At 39.8% G+C, this 20,672-nt stretch overlaps 1 protein-coding gene across 3 annotated transcripts in view; it reads left to right on the plus strand.

Annotated features, from left to right (window-relative positions):
• The window catches only part of LOC149028210 (LMBR1-like membrane protein), a 39,549-nt gene extending 18,934 nt beyond the window's left edge, over window positions 1–20,615 (plus strand). The window contains exons 5-14 of one of the 3 annotated variants that reach the window (XM_089169245.1): window positions 7,858–7,956; window positions 8,060–8,182; window positions 8,494–8,556; window positions 8,637–8,701; window positions 18,510–18,619; window positions 18,710–18,824; window positions 18,926–18,991; window positions 19,593–19,703; window positions 19,802–19,868; window positions 19,944–20,615. In XM_089169245.1, coding sequence (XP_089025371.1) covers window positions 7,858–7,956; window positions 8,060–8,182; window positions 8,494–8,556; window positions 8,637–8,701; window positions 18,510–18,619; window positions 18,710–18,824; window positions 18,926–18,991; window positions 19,593–19,703; window positions 19,802–19,868; window positions 19,944–19,991 — 867 coding nt within the window. In that variant the 3' untranslated portion in view covers window positions 19,992–20,615. The remainder of the gene's footprint in view (window positions 1–7,857; window positions 7,957–8,059; window positions 8,183–8,493; window positions 8,557–8,636; window positions 8,702–18,509; window positions 18,620–18,709; window positions 18,825–18,925; window positions 18,992–19,592; window positions 19,704–19,801; window positions 19,869–19,943) is intronic. The other 2 variants (XM_089169252.1, XM_089169260.1) reach the window with 2 other exon arrangements.
• The last annotated feature ends 57 nt before the right edge of the window (window positions 20,616–20,672 follow it).

The raw sequence follows: 20,672 nt of genomic DNA on the forward strand, positions 1-20,672 counted from the left end.
TTGTTGTTAGATTTTTTATCATATCTTGATTCTTGTTAATGATAGTATGATACTTGGAATTTATTTAGGACTTACTATGTGTGGTTTGTAGCATGTTGGATGACTTGAGGTAGGCTAAATGGCTAGAATTTATTTAGGAATTAGGACGTACTATGTGTGGTTTGTAGTATGTTGGATGACTTGAGGTAGGCTAAATGGCTAATATTAGTCTTTTTATTATATATAAGATAGGTTTATAATGAATTAGTGTTTGAGATGTACACTAAAAAGTAAAAATTTCACTTAAAACGCCTCGACCGCCTCAAAAGTGCCTCAGAGGGTGCCTCATCGACTCATCGCCCCAACTAGCTAAAACCGCCTTGCATCGCCTCGTCGCCGTGACAACTATGGGCTAGAGATAGCCGGGAGAGTTCATCTACCTTCTCATTCTCCTTTCTGGGTATCTGATGGAAAGTTACCTGATTAGAAAGTGTTTAAAGTTGTTCGACTTAGGCCAAGTACTTTGCCATTCACTCATCCTTCGCATTGTATTCTCCCTTGATCTGATTTATTACGAGTGAGAATCACTTCTCACTTCTAGCTCCTGGACTCTGAGCGCTCGGGCCACCTTCAAACTTGCTATAACCGCCTCGTATTCGGCTTCATTATTTGAGGCCGGGAAATTCAATCTTAGTGCATAGCTGATTATGAAATCCTCAGGACTTTGGAGAGTCAATCCAGATCCCGAGCCAGAGGTACTACTTGAGCCATCTACATGTAAAATCCATAGGTCTGATGTCTCAGTTGCTGCCTCGTGGTCTTTATCTTGTGGTAAGCTGTTTTCCACAATAAAGTCAACTAAAATCTAGGCTTTTATGGCCGTTCTTGGTTTGGATTCGATTTGGTACTCACTCAGCTCCACTGCCCACCCGACCATTCTTCCTGCTACATCGGGTTTTTGAAGGATTTTCTTGAGTGGAAAGTTGGTCGGGACAACTATTGGGTGAGTCTTGAAAGTAAGGCCTTAGCTTTCATAAGGCCACCAAAAGTGCCATAGCCTGCTTATCAATGTCCCTGTATCTTGTTTCCACATCAATGAGCACGTGACTCACATAGTAGACCAGGTTTTGAGTTGTCTCTACTTTTTCCAATACAACACTTATTGCAGTTGGTGAAATGGCAAGGTAGACAATTAAACTCTCCCTGGTTACTGGTTGAGCTAAAACGGGCGTTGTCCCGAGTGACACTTTTAATTGTTCGAATGCCTTCTGACATTCTTCCTTCCACGTGATTTCTCCCAAGCTTGGTGTGGCCTTCAATGCTTTGAAAAAAGAATTGCATTTTTCTCCCGCTTCGGGATATGAACCGATTTAGAGCTGCTACCCTTCCCGTTAAGCATTGAATTTCTTTTACTGTTCTGGGAGGTTGCATTTCAATCAAGGCCTGAATGTTCTCGGGATTGGCCTCAATTCCTCTCTGAGAAACCATGAAGTCGAGGAATTTCCCGAAGGAAACCCCAAAGGCACATTTCTCGGGATTTAGGCGCATCTGATAAGTTCTCAAAACATCAAACCTTTCTTCTAGGTCTGCAAGTGTTGAGGCCGAGCTAGGCTTTTTACAAGCATATCATCGATGTATACTTCCATGTTCCTCTTGATCTGGTCTTGGAATATTTTGTTGACGGCTCTTTGATACGTGGCACCTGCATTTTTTAAACCGAATGGCATCACTCGGTGATAGTGACTCTCCCGATCGGTCATAAAGGATGTATGCTTCTCATCCTCTTAACTCATTAGGATCTGATTGTATCCCGAGTAAGTGTCCATAAAGTTGAGAACTTCATGCTTGGCTATTGCATCAATCAACAGGTCAATCCTGGGTAACGGATAGCAATCCTTCGGGCAAGCCTTGTTTAGGTCAGTGTAGTCGGTACACATTCTCCACTTCCCGTTCACCTTTTTGACCATTACAACATTTGCCAACCAGGTTGGGCACTCGATCGGTTCAATAAAACTTGATTTTTCAAGTTTCTCAGTTTCTACTCTAATGGCCTCATGTTTTTCATTTGCAAAATTTCTTCTCCTTTGGATGACTGGGATAGCATCCTTTTGAATCCAAAGCTTATGCTCTGCTATCCGTCTGTCTATCCCGGGCATGTCGTTTTGCGACCATGCGAAGATGTTGGCGTTGTCACATAAGAATGTGATTAGCTCCCTTTTGAATTCTTCGGATTGTTTGGACCCGATAAATGTCCCACGGTCGGGTAGAGATTGGCTTAGTTGAATTCTCTCTAGTTTCTCGACTGGTTTTGCTCTTTGCATATTTTCTTCATCCCGATCGTCACGGACTTCAATGGTCAAGGTGCTTCCCGAGCTTTCTGATCTTCGTTTTTGCTTTAGATAATTCACATAACATTGTCGAGAGGTGGATTGATCGAGTTGCATTCACCCACCCCAGCATCCGTCGGGAACTTAAGCTTCATGTGTCGGGGAGATACGACTGCCTCGAGTGCATTGAGGGTTGGTTGTCCCAGAATCACATTATACGCAGATAGGTCTTTTACAACCATGAAGTTGACCCGTACAAGTGTGTCCCGAGGTGAGGTCCTAATCCTTAAATCCAAGTGGATTGTTCCTTCTACTATTGCTGAAGATTTTGCAAAGCCATAAAGAGGAGTTGCGGACGGGGTGAGTAAGTCATCAGTTATCTTGAGTCTTTTGAAAGCCTCATAGGACAACAGATCAACTGATGAGCCTGTATCAATCAGGACCCGGTGGACTTCTTGGTTGGCAATCTTTACTTTAATGATAATCACATCGTCGTGAGGCACCATAATCCCGCTCAAATCATCATCCGTGAATGTTATGGGTTCCATGCATACTGGATTTTGCCTCTTTTTTGGCAAGTGTACAGCTCCCACGAACCGTGCTTTCTGTTTTGCCTTCCTTTTTGACTCCACGGTCGGGCCACCCATTATAACATAGACCGGTGTCTCCTCCTGATCCTCCTTTTCTTTTCCTTTGTCAGCCTTTTTGGTGGCTTCTTTCGGACTAGACGATTGGGCCCTTTTTCTTTGTTCGGGTGAGATTTCCCGAGGCTTTCCAGATCTTCGAACATACTGGCCAAGTTTGCCTTCTTGGATTAATTTCTCGATCTCTGATTTGAGGATTCGACAGTTGTCCGTGTGATGTCCATAATCTTTGTGGAAGCGACAATATTTTGTCACATCCCGATCTTCTGGAAGAGAATGTAGTTTTCGGGGCCACTTTAAGGATTTCTTATCCCGAATATTCATCAGAATTTCCGATGGTTTGGCATTGAGGGGGGTGTCTTTCGCGTCTTTGGTCACGCTTCTATCTATTCTTTGATCCTTGATTCCGATCGTTCGAAGAATTCTTTTCGGTTTCCCGATCGGGCCTTCTATCTCTATCAGCTTTCACCCGAGCATTTATTACTTCATAAACGCTAGTTTGCTTTTGACACTTTCGTAACAGTGTCTCGTATGTCTTGGGTTTGTCCGTCAACAGGACTTCCAAAAGTCTTTGGTGAGTAATGCCACTCCAAAGTGCGTTGTATGCGACTTGGTCATCTAGATCCTCGATCTCAATGGCTACTTCATCAAAGCTCTTCGAGAAATCCCGAATAGACTCGCTTCGTCCTTGCCTTATAGCAAATAGGCTGTCAGACGTTTTCTTGCTCCCGATCATGCTTCTGAATCGGGCTATGAACTTCCGGGCAAGTTCCCTGAAGTTATGGATGGATCCCGGCTGCAAGCTGCTGAACCACTTAATGGTTGGTCCCTTCAGTGAGGCCGGGAATGTTCTGCAAAGTAATTCATCTTCTCGTCCAAGGACAGTCATTACCGATTTGAAGTAACTAAAATGTTCTTTCGGGTTTGTCTTTCCTTCGAACGGGGTGAAAGTTGGCATGATGAAATTTTGAGAAAGAGGCATATTCATGATTTCATCTGAGAAAGGTTCCCGATCAACTACGTCCAGATCTTCATCATGATCCCGATCTTCCAATTTGCGCTCGACCTCCGCCATCCTCCTCCGAAGGCGGTTCTGCCTTGCTCCATCCCCATTGGATTTAGCGGTGTCTTCTCTTCTGGATTGCGTTCGGGCAACCGACATCCTCGATCGGGTTGCTTGAGGTTGACTCTCTCCTTGACGCATGTGACCATGATCTGAATATAACCCAATCAACATCTGAGAAACTTTCACACACATGACCATGATCTGAATATAGCAATCAACGTCTATGTGTACCACTCTTTAGATACCTTAAATTCTCACGTCCCAATGAGATGCCATAGGAGTAGACAGTAGACATGACTTATAACACTAAAAGGAAAGGCAATGTTAGGTCTAGTTTCTATTAGATATTTTAATTTGCCCGCATGTCTAGTTACTATTAGATAGTTTAATTTGCCCACAATCTGTGATACTTCTCTGAGTCATAAATAATATCTCCATCATCTGGCTTAAGTTTCAAATCTGGGTCCATACGAGTCTCTGGAGGTTCAGACCCAACATCCCTCTTTCAGACAACAAATCAATAACATTCTTCTTTGTGACAAAAAGATACCTATTTTTGTGTGGATTGAGCAACTTTTCTTCCCAAGAAGTAATTGGGTCTTCCCAAGATCTGTAGATTTTATCACCTCATTCATAATAGGCCAGGATCATTAGATGACAGTTCTCCCACTGAAAAAATCACCTACACACAAAAAGAATCTACAAAATTCTTCAAAAAACACAAATCACCAGTCAACCACACAGATATTGTTCCTTAAAAGTAACTGTAACAGAAGAGAATCCAAGAAATCATCTATCAAATCAAACAGATAAAAAAATCAGAATGAGCAGCAATAACTCAACAGTTTACATAGCTATATTTTCCCCAGAACCAGGACTACCAAAATAGAGAATCCAGAAACAGAAACTCTCAACAAACAGAGAATAGTCCATCAAAGTGATTCCCTACTGAATCACAAATTCACAACAATTCTGCACTAAAATACCTGAAATTAGGGATTTATAGATGCCTCAAACCCTTGCACGGAGGTCCTAGTCTTCTTATTCACTTGATATAAAGCCTTCGATGAAAAACAGCAGCAATGGGGTACTGTACCCTAACCTATAGAACATAGAATTATCAAAAGAGCCATGGCAGTGGCTTACAAGTTACAAGGAAGGAAGGAAGAATTTGGAGAGAACCATGATGGAGACCTTTTAGTGCACTCTCTAAGGCGTCGTTTGTTTGCTAAATAACATGGGGTGGGAAAAACAAACACGTGGGACCCACTTGTAGTAGGGTGGGGGAATAGGAAAGGAAAGGAAAATAAATGATTTTTGTGGAACAGTTGCAAACATGGGTCCCACTTTTATTATATCCATCACTTTTCCACAATGGCCTACTAAGTATGTGGGACTTTTCAATGAGGTGGGGTGGGAAAAGTGGGATGCCATATCAACACTCAGCAAACATGCTTCCTTAATTTAAGGAACCTTGTTTACCCACTTTCCCACCCCATTGAACCAAACAAACCATGCTTTGGGATTCATGTAAAGTTTACTTTTTTCCACCCCAATTCAAATTCTTCAAACAAACGATGCCTAATGAGTCAGCTCTTGTAGCAGCTCAACTATAAAGAGCAACAGGGAAGAAAAGAAGAAGAAAGAGAGGAGAGCATGATTTCACCAGGAGCTCCACTTCTGAAAATGGTGAAGACTCCAAAGCATAATATTTCTATTTATAACCCCCAAAAAAAGTACAATAAAATCGGAGACCAACTAGACTTAAGACTTCCTAGCTCCAATCTAACTTTTTTCTGGGTGAATGATAAGTATATAAAAGCTGCAAGCGCTGAAAAAAGAGGGAGACAAAAGAGAATTATCCAATCTCATGTAACAATAATGGAAGGCGCAGAGATCTCCCGCTTCCTCCATCCCATACCTTGGAAAGCTATTTGCTTGCCCAAATCTGAAGGAGGTCTGGGAATCCGTCGTATTTCTGACATGAATATGGTGTGCCTTATGAAACTCATTTGGAAGATTGCCTCCAAACATGACTCCATTTGGGTCTCTTGGGTCTATTCCTACCTTCTTAAGAATGACTCCCTTTGGACTGTCTCCCTCCCTACCAACCCCTCCTGGATCTGGAGGAACCTCCTGCTTCTCCAAGTCGCGCTATCTCCGCAATTTCTATCCAGGTTTCTACTTGTGTCTCCACCTATTTCTGGCTTGACCCTTGTCATCCGATGGGTATCTTGTTCACTCTTCTTGGCCCCAGAATTGTGTACAACTCTCGTATCCCAAAATCCACCCCCCTCTCCACCTTTATTTCTTTTGGGTCTTGGACTTCCATCCCTCACCCTTGTCTCACACAGGTTTGGACCCCCTCCCCCCCCCCTCCTCTCCTTCACTGAGGACCGCATCACCTGGCTTCACTCCCCCTCTAACCCTTTCACCACTGCCTCGGCCTGGAATCTCCTTAGAACCCCCTCACCCCCGGTCCCATAGTGTCAACTTGTTTGGTTTAAAGGCCACATCCCTCGCCACTCCCTCACCCTTTGGAGAGCCCGTAACCTAGCTCTACCTACCCAAGCTTTTCTTATTAGCCGCTACATTCCTGTTAGCCCCAATTGTGCCACTTGCTGGAATTGTTCAGAGGACTTGGACCATCTCTTCTTTGGTTGCCTGCTCTCCCGCTCTGTTTGGACCCTAGCCCTTGCCACTATTTGGCCCAAATCGCGACGTCCTTTTGGCTTTGAATGGAAATGGATCTTGAAAAACTTTGCCGGTGCCGCTATCTGTGACCATGTGGGTAAGCTTGTCTTTGCAGCCACTATCCACCATCTTTGGTGGGAGCGTAATCTGAGAAGATGGACCTCCAAATCCCGATCCCGAGATTTGATTTGGAATGCCATCTATTTTGATGTTTTGACGAGACTTCGCTCTCTACCCCATCCCCCTATTGCTGATTCTCCAAGAAATAGGCTGATTGTTAGTTCTTGGAGCCTTTCTTCTCCTCCACAGTCTCCTATTTGACTGGTCTCTCCCCCCCTTCTTTCCCCCATTTGTATATGCTCTCTTGTTCTTTTTCAGTTATTTAATATATTATTCACCCAAAAAATAAATATGTCTGTTCCTTGAGGAGTCACAGAAAGGTACAGGGGGAGGAGGTACAGTTTGGAGCTAACATCCTTAGAGATGGTTTGCCAAATCTGATCAATGGATTGAAATTTGGTTTACCATCTATGATCCGATTATGAAAACTAGCTTGCCGATGATATAGTAAATTGAGGAGGCTCTAAAAGTGAAGCTCAACTAGATGCTCTTGCGGGAGAAGGGCTGGGCTCTATGGGAGTGTGGCCAGATAGAAGCAAGGGCAATGAACCAAATAAGCAAGGTGAAGGGGCAAGAGATGAAAAGGTGGGGTATGTCCTCCTCACTCAGAGGACAAATGATACAGGAAGGCGGAACATATATACGGCAGTGGTTTAGGAAGGTTTGGGGTAGGAAGACAATAGGATAGGGCTCTCCAGGCGGTGACAGACTAGCAGGGAATGTTACTTTTAAACCAGATTAGGTTGGCCCAGGGAACAATCTAATTTCATGGGACTTAAGGTCCTATTTCTGTTCAGACTCCCAAGGCCAGTGCCACAGTGCTGCTCTTGATTGAGTTCTTTCCTCGTTTGGCCTTTAACACTTCTAATGTAATATCTGACGTACAGTTTTCATTTATAATAGCCCTACTGGGATTTTGATTTTTCTTCTTCTTTTTTTTTTTTTTTTTTTTTTTTTTGGGGGGGGGGGGGGGTGGTTTTACACCTTGTAGAATAGTCTCTGTTACTAATAAAAATCTTCATTGCAGTTATTTGGTGGTGTTGGTATTGCTTGCCTACCTTTGGGGCTTATATTTTCATTTATTCGGCGTCCAAAGGCTGTTATTACCCATTCACAGTATATCAAGGTTCTGATTGCATCCTTTGAGATTACTTTCTTGCCTGAAATTGTTTTTGGATATTTATTGACATTGAGAACTTATTTTGGAGGTTGGCATTAATATCCTGTAGGAAGCAACTGAATTGGGGAAAAAAGCAAGAGAATTAAAAAAAGCTGCTGATGCACTTCATGAAGAGGAGAGAAGTGGTTCTAAAGGGAGGAAATGGCGTAAAAATGTAAAGGCAGTTGAAAAGGTGTTTACTCTTGTGTTAGGGTGACAATATTTAAATTTGATTGCATCATGTTTCTTTGTTACTTATGTTATGATAATCTCTCTCATGTGCCTCCTACATTATTCTTTGGACTTATTATTCTTATCTTGTTCTGCGGTTTCTGGTTTAGGCAGTGGATTGTCTTTATGAATTTTAATTTCTTAGTTTGAGTGATATGCTTCTTAGAGGCTGAAGCATAATTTTTTCAGATGGGGGTCAGTAATTTAAGTGGAGGCATGATTTTCTTGCTTGACTGAATATAGAGTTCATTCCATGTCGGCGTAACCTTGCAGGAGTTGCTTCTTTTGGAAGAAGATGCCAAAGCTTTAGATGAGATGTATCCTCAAGGAGAGAAGGTCAGGCTATATTCTGTCCTGATTATGTTGTTATGGTGGTATTTCTTCTGCATCTCATTTTTATACCTGCTTTTATCCAGGCAGAGACTACTTGGGCTTTAACTGTTGTTGGCTATCTGGCAAAATTTGTATTGGGTGTTCTAGGGTGAGTGGTCTGCCCACACATGTGATCTCATTACTATGTTGATGACTCAAAATTTGACTCTCAAAATGATTTTGTTTGTTCATTCACTTCAGTGCTTCTCTATCTATTGTCTACTATGTTTATAAACTCAAATTGGTACCACTGCGACTAATGGCAAACAAATAAATGTTATTCAGCTAGTATTTCTCTCTCTCTCTCTCTCTCTCTCTATATATATATCTATATATATATATATATATATATATATATATATATATATATATATATATATATATAGGATAATTACTATTGCCCCCTTGTACTTTGGTTTTATTACTAATCAAACCTCTTTCTTTATGAAATTACTGTTGCCCCCCTCACTTCTAACGATGTTAAGTGGTTGTTAACATCAAATATGTAATGTCTATTTTGCCCTTCATTAAAATTAAGAAGTTAAAAAATATGACATTACCTCATTTTTAGAAATTATATTGAATGTCAATTATATCCTTAAAATCTTATATTTTACAATAAATTTTGGCTTTGGTGGGACCACACACTTTGTACAATGGTTAGCATATATTAGGAGATTTTCAATTTCCAACTTTGAATTACATTTGATATTTCCTAATATTTTAGTTTGTGGAAAATCTTAGAATCATATCATAATATTTTATTAGTATCTTTAATCTAAGTAGATCAGATTGTAATATTCTATTACATGTATTTTTCTATTCTAGGTAGATTACTCATTTATTGCAATCTTCTATTCTAGGTAGATTTCTCATTTATTGTAATCTTCTATTCTAGGTAGATTTCTCATTTATTCTAATCTTCTAGGTAGGATATTCTTTCCTATTTCATAGATAGCAGCTGTGTATATATTGATTGTAAAGTTTTGAATAATACACACAAGAATAAAACACTTCAATTCCTATTTCATCATGGCATAGAGCCAACCAATCTTGGGATTGCTGTTCATCTTTCAAGCCTTCATTGCCTTTAATCTCTGGTGTTTCCGCCACACAGAGATTATTCTTCCTTTGGCTTTTATCGCCATTCTTTATTCAGCTCTATTCTGTTTTTTTTGTTCCTTACCTGAAAAACAAATTTTTTTCTTTCTTCGTCTTGTCTGTCGTTCTACTGCATCTTTGGTTACTATTTCACATACTATTTTTAAGCACCTACAAAAAGTATGTTAGAACCAAGAGAGGTTACTTCCGGGACTGCATTTGATCAGACAATCAAAACTCGAGAGAATGGAGAATTGCAGAATATTCAATCTGCCTACAGGCTCGATGGAAGAAATTATTTAAAATGGTCTCAACTCATTTGGACCATTCTGAAGGGCAAAGGAAAGATGAGCCACCTGATTGGAGATGGACTGAAACCAGGAGATCCAAAATATGAAGCATGGGACGAAGAAGATTCTATGATTATGGCATGCATGTGGAATTCTATGATTCCAAAAATCAGTGATACTCTTTTGAGCAACCTTAACAAAAAACCAAGTACATGTTCTTTGGCATATTCAGGTGAGTTTCCACTTTCTATTGGATTAAATGTCTTTAGTAATTCTCTTTCAAGCCCCTGGATCATAGATTCAGGTGCAACTAATCACATGACACACTCACCAAATCTTTTCACCACATATTCTCCCTGTCCAAGTAGTAGGAAGATAGCTACTGCTAATGGCTCATTAACTACTGTGGTTGGAACTGGAAATATTGAGTTCAACTCCTCCCTCACCTTGAAAAATGTCCTACATGTTCCTAGACTATCTACAAATCTCGTTTCTGTGAAGAAACTCACGCAAGATTTACATTGTAATGTAGTCTTTCACCATAGTCATTGTGTATTTCAGGACAAGGATTCGGGGAGGACAATTGGACATGCTAGAGAAAGGGATGGACTCTACTACCTTGAGGCACCAAGCCAATCACATGCTACTAATGGTAGTCCTTCTCAAACCAATAAAGAAAAAATCTGGCTTTATCATCATAGACTTGGACATCCTTCCTTTAGGGTAATTAGTCTTTTGTTTCCTTCTTTGTTTCAAGGCATACATGTTGATGAGTCTCATTGTGATGTGTGTGAGCTTGCTAAACACAAGTGTGTACCACTTCCTTTAAGCAAGAAAAAAAGTTCAATCCCCTTTTATCTCATTCATAGTGATATTTGGGGTCCTTCTAGAGTTCCTAATGTGTCTGGGGCTAGGTGGTTTGTGTCATTCATTGATGATTGCACTCGTGTCTCATGGATTTTTCTACTCAAAAACAAATCCGACGTTAGTTGTGTTCTTCCCAACTTCCATTCCATGGTTAAAAACCAATTTGGAGTTAGTATAAAAAGATTTAGATCTGATAATGCTAGAGACTATTTCAATCAAATTCTAACTCCATTCTTTCAAAGGGAGGGAATTATACATGAGTCATCGTGTGTTAATACCCCACAACAAAACGGAGTAGCTGAACGGAAAAATGGCCACCTTCTTGATGTAACTAGAGCCTCCCTATTCCAACACAATGTGCCTAAGTCATTTTGGGGGGAAGCAGTCCTCACAGCAACTCATCTCATAAATCGGCTGCCTTCGAGAGTCTTAGGATTCAAGAGTCCAATGGATGTTCTTTCCTAGTTCTACCCAAACCTACAAACGACAAATAACCTTGTTCCTCGAATTTTTGGGTGTGTCTCATTTGTTCATATTCATGGACCACATGGGGGTAAATTAGATCCTAGAGCACTCAAATGTTTATTTATAGGATATTCCTCCATTCAAAAGGGCTATAAGTGCTATCACCCTCCTTCAAAAAGGTTCTATGTTTCCATTGATGTCACTTTTCATGAACATAAGTCTTATTTTTCCACATCTCATCTTCAGGGGGAGCATTCAATAATGGAAGATAAGAATGGGAATTCCTTACTTGACTTAGAGTTCACTCCCAAATACTTCACTATGTCACCTGAGTCAAACTGTGAACAACCTAAATTTGTGTCAGACTCACCTGTGTCAAACTGTGAACAACATGAACATATGTCAAACTTTGAAATGAATCCTTGATGAAAGAGCCTACTTCTGATATTGAGCATGTGAGATTTGGCAAAGGAAAGGTGTTCTCAAGGAAGAAGAATCTTGTTCCAGAATTAGTGCAAGTTCAAGACTCCAATCCAAATTCTGGAAGTGAGGTACAAATGACTAATCCTTCACTACAAACCGAATCTGATGGCCCCGGTAGCCTCCTTTGATGTGCCCACGATAGTAATGAACTAGACCTTCCTATTGCCATTAGGAAAGGCACTAGAGAATGCACAACGAAACCCATGTACCCTCTTGCCCAATTCTTGTCCTTTAAACATTTTTCCCCATCTCATAGAGCCTTTCTGGTAAGTTTAACACCATTGCCATTCCTAACAACTTATCTGAGGCTTTATCCAATAAGTAGTGGAAGCAAGCTATGAATGTGGAGATGGAAGCATTAGAAAGCAATGGAACACGGGAACTTGTAAGGTTACGAAAGGGAAGAAACCTGTGGGGTGCAAATGGGTCTATACATTGAAGTATTGAGCAGATGGATCTTTAGAAAGGTACAAAGCAAGGTTGGTAGCCAAGGGCTACACCCAAACTTACGGGATTGACTACCTTGAAACATTTGCTCCAGTTGCAAAAATGAATACTGTCAGAATCTTACTATCCTTGGCGGCAAATTATGGTTGGGACTTGCAACAGTTTGATGTGAAAAATGCATTCTTGCATGGTGAACTAAAGGAAGAAATTTACATGGAGGTTCCACCGGGTTATGAGAATGATTTAGCTGCTAATACTGTATGCAAGTTAAAAAATGCCTTATATGGACTCAAACAGTCACCGCAGGCATGGTTTGGCAGATTTACTAAAGTCATGATTAGTATGGGTTACAAGCAAAGTCAAGGAGACCATACATTGTTCATCAAGCACTCATCATCAGGGGGAGTCACGGCACTACTTGTGTATGTTGATGACATAATAGTGACAGGAAATGAAGAAAAAGAGAAACAAAATTTGACTCAATGCTTGGCTAAGGAATTTGAGATCAAGGCTTTAGGAAGATTAAAATACCTCATTGGCATTGAAGTTGCTCACTCTCAACAAGGCATTTTCATCTCTCAACAAAAGTATATCACTGATCTCCTTAAAGAAACAGGGAATGGCCGCGTGTAAACCAACAAGCACTCCAATAGATCCCAACAGTAAACTTGGGAATGCAGAAGAAGATGTTGTTGTGGACCGAGAGATGTATCAAAGACTAGTAGGAAGACTAATCTACTTGTCTCACACAAGGCCCGACATAGCATATGTAGTTAGTGTAATCAACCAATTCATGCATAGTTCAAAGGAAATTCACTTGCTTGCAGCTCACCGTGTGCTACAATATTTAAAAGGGACGCCATGGAGAGGCCTTTTATTTAGAAGGAATAAAGGAATGATACTAGAAGCAGACACTGATGCTGATTATGCAGGGTCAGCAGTAGATAGAAGGTCAACCACAGGATATTGCACCTTTCTTGGTGGCAATCTTGTGACATGGAGGAGCAAGAAGCAGAATGTTGTGGCCCGGTCAAGTGTAGAAGCCGAATTTCGTGCAATGGCTTAAGGAATATGTGAATATCTTTGGTTGAAGATTATCTTAGAAGACCTAAAGGTTGAATGGGATGGACCAATGAGACTCTACTGTGACAACAAATCAGCAATCAGTATAGCACATAACCCTGTTCAACATGACCGAACCAAGCACATTGAGATTGACAGACACTTCATCAAAGAGAAGCTGGATAGCGGATGGATTTGTACGTCGTATGTGTCTACACATAGTCAACTTGCTGATGTACTTACTAAAGGATTGAGCAGCTCAGCCTTTCAAAAATGCATATCCAAGCTGGGAATGGAGAATGCCTATTCACCAGCTTGAGGGGGAGTGTGGAAAATCTTAGAATCATATCATAATATTTTATTAGTATCTTTAATCTAAGTAGATCAGATTGTAATATTCTATTACAGGTATTTTTCTATTCTAGGTAGATTTCTCATTTATTCTAATCTTCTAGGTAGGATATTCTTTCCTATTTCATAGATAGCAGCTATGTATATATTGATTGTAAAGTTCTGAATAATACACACAAGAATAAAACACTTCAATTCCTATTTCATCATAGTTTCTATTTTTAGTTTTATTTAATCACATATTTCCTTTATTCGGCGATTTCTTTTTAGAGAAGAAAAATCAAGTCTTTTCTTTATTCGGTAGTTTATTTTTAGAAAAGAAAATTTAATTTAAAGTTAATTTTTCTCCATATTATAAGGATAATATTATAACTTGCAAAAGAGTAAATAAGTAAAGAGATAATTGTAGGGTTATTTTTGGGTTTTTGAAAAAATATATAGATGCCACATCATTAGTAAACTAACCGAGCTTAACGGAAGGGGGCATTAGTAATTTTAGACAAAGTTAAAGGTTGGATTAGCAATTTTAAAAAGTAAAGGGGATAAAGTAGTAATAAAATCAGAGTACAAGGGGGCAACAGTAATTATCCCATATATATATTATTTTATTTTTTTACTTCAGGAAAGGGATAGAATCATAGAATAAAGAGAAAAGTTCATGTTCTATTTCTAAGTGGTTATGAAGCTGGGACAAGCACCTATTTCCTGGTTATATTTCTAGCTATTTTTATACTGTTTCTTCGCATGGTTGATTGTATAATTCATAATTTCTCTGGAATGGAAAAAAAAGATTGAGCGTGGGGCTTGTTCAAATATTTGAAGAGGTTAAGTATGGTTATGGAGTAGAGATTTTTGGACAGTTGAGACCCTTTAAGGTTCCCTGGTAGCTTGTGAAGTTTCAGCCCAAAAAGAGTTGGCCAACTGGCAAGTAAGCGTCTCAACTCCATGATTGCTGGCACTGGGAGGGGTGCATGCCAGTACTTGGATTATCAAATAGATATAAAAACATGGGATGATATATTGGATAGTTGAGTCTAAGATTTGACACTTGGCTGAAGACATTTATCTGAGGGCCATGGCAAAACTAGGTATGCACTCCATTGGTTCTATTGTGAACTGCACAGATCCTAACGGATAAATAAGCTGTGTATGAATGAAGGAGTAAGCTACATGTGCCTCCTATTGTATTTGAACATCCACAGGCGTTTTCACACTTGCATGGACCTCCCCTGGACAGCTGGATCGTTATGGAGCTTAGGTAAAGCCCCATCTGTTAAATTGAAGCAAAAAATTCATAAATGGCCGTATAACCCTTCATTTCTGTTCCACACTTCCATTGCTGCAACCTCTAGCTCTAACCACCACCTCCACCTCTGCAACCTCCAACCTCTGTCAAATCTCTTATGACCCCTCTTTCAGATCTCTCTCAAAATGCCCCTGGGTGAGTTTGCTTCAACTTTAGAACAATTTAGGCTGCAATTAGGAAGGGAACATGGACCAGCTGAGTGGTTTCGAGGTAGATGGTAAATATTATTTCCTGGAAATTACCCATAAAGGATCCATGACCAAAGCACCTGTCACTATTATAATGCTGATTATGCTGAACTTGGAGAAGTATGAGTATCTGCTAAGGTGAAGATAATCAGACCCACTACGAGCAGCAGAGCAGAAACAAATGACAGGGCCGAATCTTCCACTTTTAGACCTGGAATAAATCCATCCATGACTATCACCAGTAGCACCTATAATCACACAACTACACACAAAAAGAAACCAAGAATCAGAAAAGAGAGAAATGCTAGTAAGAAAAGCCAAAGAACACTTGGTTAGCCCATAGGATCCCATTAGAATCAGCGATAGCTTCATTCAAGTCTTCCATGAGTTCACCATCTGCTTGTTGGTGAGTCTACAAGTATAACAGTGCTAGATGGACAAACCCTTGCACAAAGGTGAACTACCAAGCCTAACTTTAACGGGTCCATGACACACAGTTCAGGGATAAGTGATATCCACAGCTACAATCTCTGACCTCCAACCTCTTTCAACTCTCTCACTGCCCCTCTCTTGAACCTGTTCTCACTTCAACTGTTCTCAATCTGTATGGAGGTGTTTCAGATATCACTTTAAGCCAGGACTTGTGGCCGTGGACAGCTTCAATGCTCCATCTACATCACAAGTGCTGTGCCTGACACTGGAGAGTTCCCACCACCATTCAGCACACTCACCGAAAGGTGAGAGTTCGAGAATTTTCCTCCTGACAAATAGAATTTCTTCCTTATTTTTTAAAAGCCCTTCTTAGCCTTTTTCTCTTTTGTCTCATCTTCTTATTTAACATAAGAAATTTTGAGGAAGAAAGACGGTGGAGGGATTTTGTTAAGAAATTTATATAATGTTGTTGTACTCCGCAAGATGGAAACGGAATCTATATTTTCTCTCAGTTCCTGTAGAGTAATAGTGCCAAATTTGAGAGATCAGAATGCAATGTTGAAATCCTGGTTTGCCTGGAAAGAACTGCTAATGGAGGGCACTTTTGCATTCTTAGTCGAGTTGTGAGCTGGTAGCAATTTTTTCCAAGCCATTAAAAAAAAGAAGGGCCAAACCAGTGCACAAGGTTCCTGCATTTTGCTGGTCTAGGGAGGATCAAGTTTATGCAGCCTTCCAAAATTATCATACTACTAGTGTAAATATTGCACGGGGTATTTTAATTTCATCACTGTTTTGAATTAAAATAGAGGCAATGGGCTATGTATGTAGTAAACAGAACTACAGTCCCTTCTAAGAGTCTGAAATTAAAAGAGAAACACCATGCATCTGCCCAATGCTCTGAAAGCAAGTGAAAGCACAATAGTTACACCAATTTTAATAGCACTGTAAGCTTAAAAGCAGGCCAACTTATCCACCACAATCTACTATTCAGTACCAAAGAAATTGTACTCAAAATGTGCAATCAACTTCTAGCAAAAGCACAAGATCTAAGTATCACAGTATCACATATGATTGCAGAATAAACACACAGTTTGTTCCACACGATTTCAGTGAAAACAACATAAAGGGTAAAGTACTAGTAATAACTATCTATTACGATTGACTAGAAGCATTAAATTTGAAGAATAGTAGCAGAACCACACTCAAACCAGTTGGGGAATATGGATTAGAATATAAGACATACTATCACAGTCATCAGATAGCAAATTATTGGAAACTTTATTAGAATTAAATACAAGTATACAACTATGACTATCTAATTCCAAGTTCACAGGTTGTAGAGTTTATTCATGTCATAACACTTGTTATACAATTCATTTACTGAAATTCATTGCTCCCGACTAACATTCATACTCCAGATTCCACAGTTAGTAAACACAACTTCTCCCCAGTGCAGCATTATTTGCAGAACATTGCTGCAACTAGATATTGATGCAGTTGTGTGAATCAACCAATCAAAACTCCATGGAGAATGTGAACAAACTGCAAACACAAATGGTCTCCTTGCTGAGCAATCATCATCTCAAAAGGACAGCCTCGGGAATTGGAATATCTAATAACAGGGACAAGAAATTTTGCCTTACCGCAGGAGAATATTTGGACACAAATCCCAACGGCAAAACCTGATTTTTGTCTTGGACACTAATCTCATATTGCTAGCCAGCTTTTTCGGAATCCTTCATCACAATCAAATGTGAAAGTACAAAATTATGGGGTTGTGGGGTGGGCAAAGAGAATACCTTTGGTCCAGATTTCCTTTCTCTGCTGTATTGTCTTTTTCCCCACTTAATAAAACTTCCTCCATCCCAGAATTTCCTTCTCTATGGTCTAATCTAACCTAAGACCCTTGATGCCTTAAAACTTAGGAAAATAAATCCCTTGTTCCTATTTTTAGAGAATCATTGAGCATCCAGTTTGTACTCAGAAAAAGCGGGGGCGCCGAGTCCCCCCGCCCCACAGGGGGGCCGCCTGGGCGCCTTTTTTTTCATTGAGCATCCAGTTTGTACTCAGAAAAAGACGACTGATGCAGTAAATTTGTTGCACTGTCTCTCAACTGTTCTGTTCCGAATCTTTCGATTTCTAAAAAGAACTAAGAAATAAACTGGCATTATCAAAGATTTTTTTATTTTTTATTTCTATTACTGTACCTAAGGAATAAAAAGCACAGAAACACATCCGGCTAGATGCTGTTTTGATTCCCTCCTGCTAGAAGGCAATGATTTTTTATTTTGGAGGGTTCTTAAGTTCCATAATAACAACAACCTCAGGCTTATCTCAACTTAATGGGGTCAGCTTCTTGGGTTCAAATTTTAAAAAAAAAAGAAGAAGAAGAAGAAGAAGAAGAGAGAGAGACCTAGACTATGTATGTTATTACTCAAAACTTCTTTTATGGTCATTTTAGAACTGCTTGTAGGTCTTTTGGCTCCCTAAATCATGATCAGGACAATACCACTTCAAAAGACTCTTTAAGAGCTTTTCGTTGATAGGAGCTTTTGCCAAGTCCTCTCTAATTCACTTAGTCCTGTATCCTTCCTAGTTTTCCTCACATCGATCTTAACATCCTCATCTTTGCTGCTCTTAGCTTCCCAATATGGCACTTCTTAACTTATCATATTCAGTTCACATGAAACCCTTAGGCAAATATTGTCTCTCTTATTTGGCAGTAATTGATGATGGTAATGAGGTGAGCACTCTCTGCAGTAGTGGCCTGAACTTCAAATTCCAGTCTTCATGGTCTGGAATAATGACTATTTAGCTATCGAAGTCTTTGCTGCTGATTTAGTTTTATCTATGTTTTCTCTTGAATTGTTCTTCAAGACTTTAAGTTTGGTATAACCTTGGCCTATGGTATGTGTTGCTTTTCAGGTTGATTGTATCAGTGGCTTGGGTGGCACATATTGTAATCTATCTCTTAATTGATCCACCAGTCTCTCCTTTCCTTAATGAAGTTTTCATCAAGCTGGACAATGTCTGGGGTAAGTTGTGAGGAAGCCTTTGCATCCCACCTGGCAGGCTATTCTTTATTGAGAATCTTGGCCTAACATAGATTTTGGGTACATTACCAGGCCTTCTAGGTACTGCTGCATTTGCCTTCTTCTGCTTCTACCTTCTAGTGGCAGTTATTGCTGGGGCAATGATGCTTGGTCTGAGATTAGTATTCATAACTATTCACCCCATGAAGTAAAAACTCCTTTCTCAATCATTTGCTACATATCTTATTGCTATCATTGGTTGGCATATTTAGTTATTTGTTACCCTCACTTTGACCATTTCTTTTCCAGGTGGGGTGCGACTTTAATGAATTCGTTCTTGTTCAATGTGGGACTAATTCTTCTTTGCTCCATCAGGTGCTTCCTTGTTTGCATCCTAATTTTCATTAGGATATTGAAATTGATACAGTTTATTGACTATCAAATTGAATTAGGACTTGTCTGTGAAGCAAGCTGTTGTAACCAAACTGGAGAGAATAAAGACATGAATGGCAGTTTGTAAATGGAAACACACTGCAAATGGAAAGAACAAAGAAAAGGAAAACATGGAATAAAGTTTCTAAAAGGAAATATGCTGGCAGGTGGAAAGCCCCAAATCTTAATGCTGTACTGGGTTCCAGCACAGTTTACAGTTGTGACCTGTGTTTCAGCTGTTATCTTTTGTTGCCTTGTATAGATTATAACTTAAAGACTGTGATCCAATGTATTGAAGCATTGGAGCCTGTATTACCACTTGATATGCCTACTTTTGTGAGTTTTTAGGGACTGTTGTATGATGGGTCTGGATGTAACCACACCATCAATAGATCTCCTTTATATTGCTTTCTGGGACTTTTTTCCTTCTTTCCTGTTTTCCCACAATATGCCAATAGCTTGATAATTCATAAATTTCCATTTTATTAAGGTCTCTTGTGGTTTCCCTCATGTTAATGCCATCATTATCTTATTCCTATTGCAGTGTGATTCAGTTCTGTGCCACAGCTTTTGGTTACTATGCCCAAGCAACTGCTGCTCAAGAAATATTTGGTCACACATTGCAGTCTCTTCGTGGAATTAAATACCTCTACAAGTCAGTTATAGTCGACCTGTGAGCCAACTCTTTTATGATAGTTAATGCTTTTATTACTGGTTTAAACATCATCTTCCTCCCCCATCTCTGTTCTCCAGGTACAACGTATTCCAAATTGCATTTATTGTCCTAGCAGGCCTCACATTAGTATATTATGCTGCCGTTGTAAGTACTACATACTCTTAAGATCCTCTTCTCAGCAGGAATTAGGATGTACTTATTGTCTTGGAATTTTTGCAGGGTTGGAGAAAGAGAAGACCAACTGGCAGATTCCAGCTTTCAGCTTAACTAGTGCTTGGAAGTTGGAAGAGCATTGAGCTGCCTGAGTCCTATGTTCTCAAAGTCCATGATTCTTCTTGAAGTATTTTTCAGGGTTGGATGTGTAAGGCCAGGGATTGTTTCAGTATGTCTCAGTCTGTGGTTCTGAATAAGTGAATAGCATCTTCTGCTGGTGCCACTGTTGTTGGTAGCATCTGTGGCTTTCAGTGCTACATTTCTTTCTTCTCTCTCTCATCTACCTTTTTCTATATATTTTTATTCCACGGTTGATTCATCTTATGAATGGAAAGGTGCTTGTGGTGGTTACATTGTAATTTGAGATGCGCATGGCCAGCTGGAGTTGGCTGAGTTAGTCACTTTTGTAATTTAGACTTAAGGAACAATTTTGTTTTCCTGTCTGATAATGGATCAGTTTGTTCTTGTATATGTACATACTGGATATGCATCGAGTTACATTTCTTAGCAAATATTTGACAAGTTTTGAAATAGTTGTGGTCCGGGGATCAGAGACCCCTTTAGACTATAGAAGTTCCATTAATTTAAAGGACACCAGGGGTCATGCAGGTACACTAGTCAGGACATCGTTTTGGGCTATGACCCATTCAATTTAGCCTCAACGTACAGGTGTAATTACTCAGTAACTTTGATGCGTTCTTCAGGTTTTGACATGGCAACCTGAAGAACTTGCAT

Source organism: Hakea prostrata, chromosome 1, assembly GCF_041222555.1.
Source record: "Hakea prostrata isolate BN-2017 chromosome 1, UWA_Hpros_2, whole genome shotgun sequence".
Taxonomy (NCBI): domain Eukaryota; kingdom Viridiplantae; phylum Streptophyta; class Magnoliopsida; order Proteales; family Proteaceae; genus Hakea; species Hakea prostrata.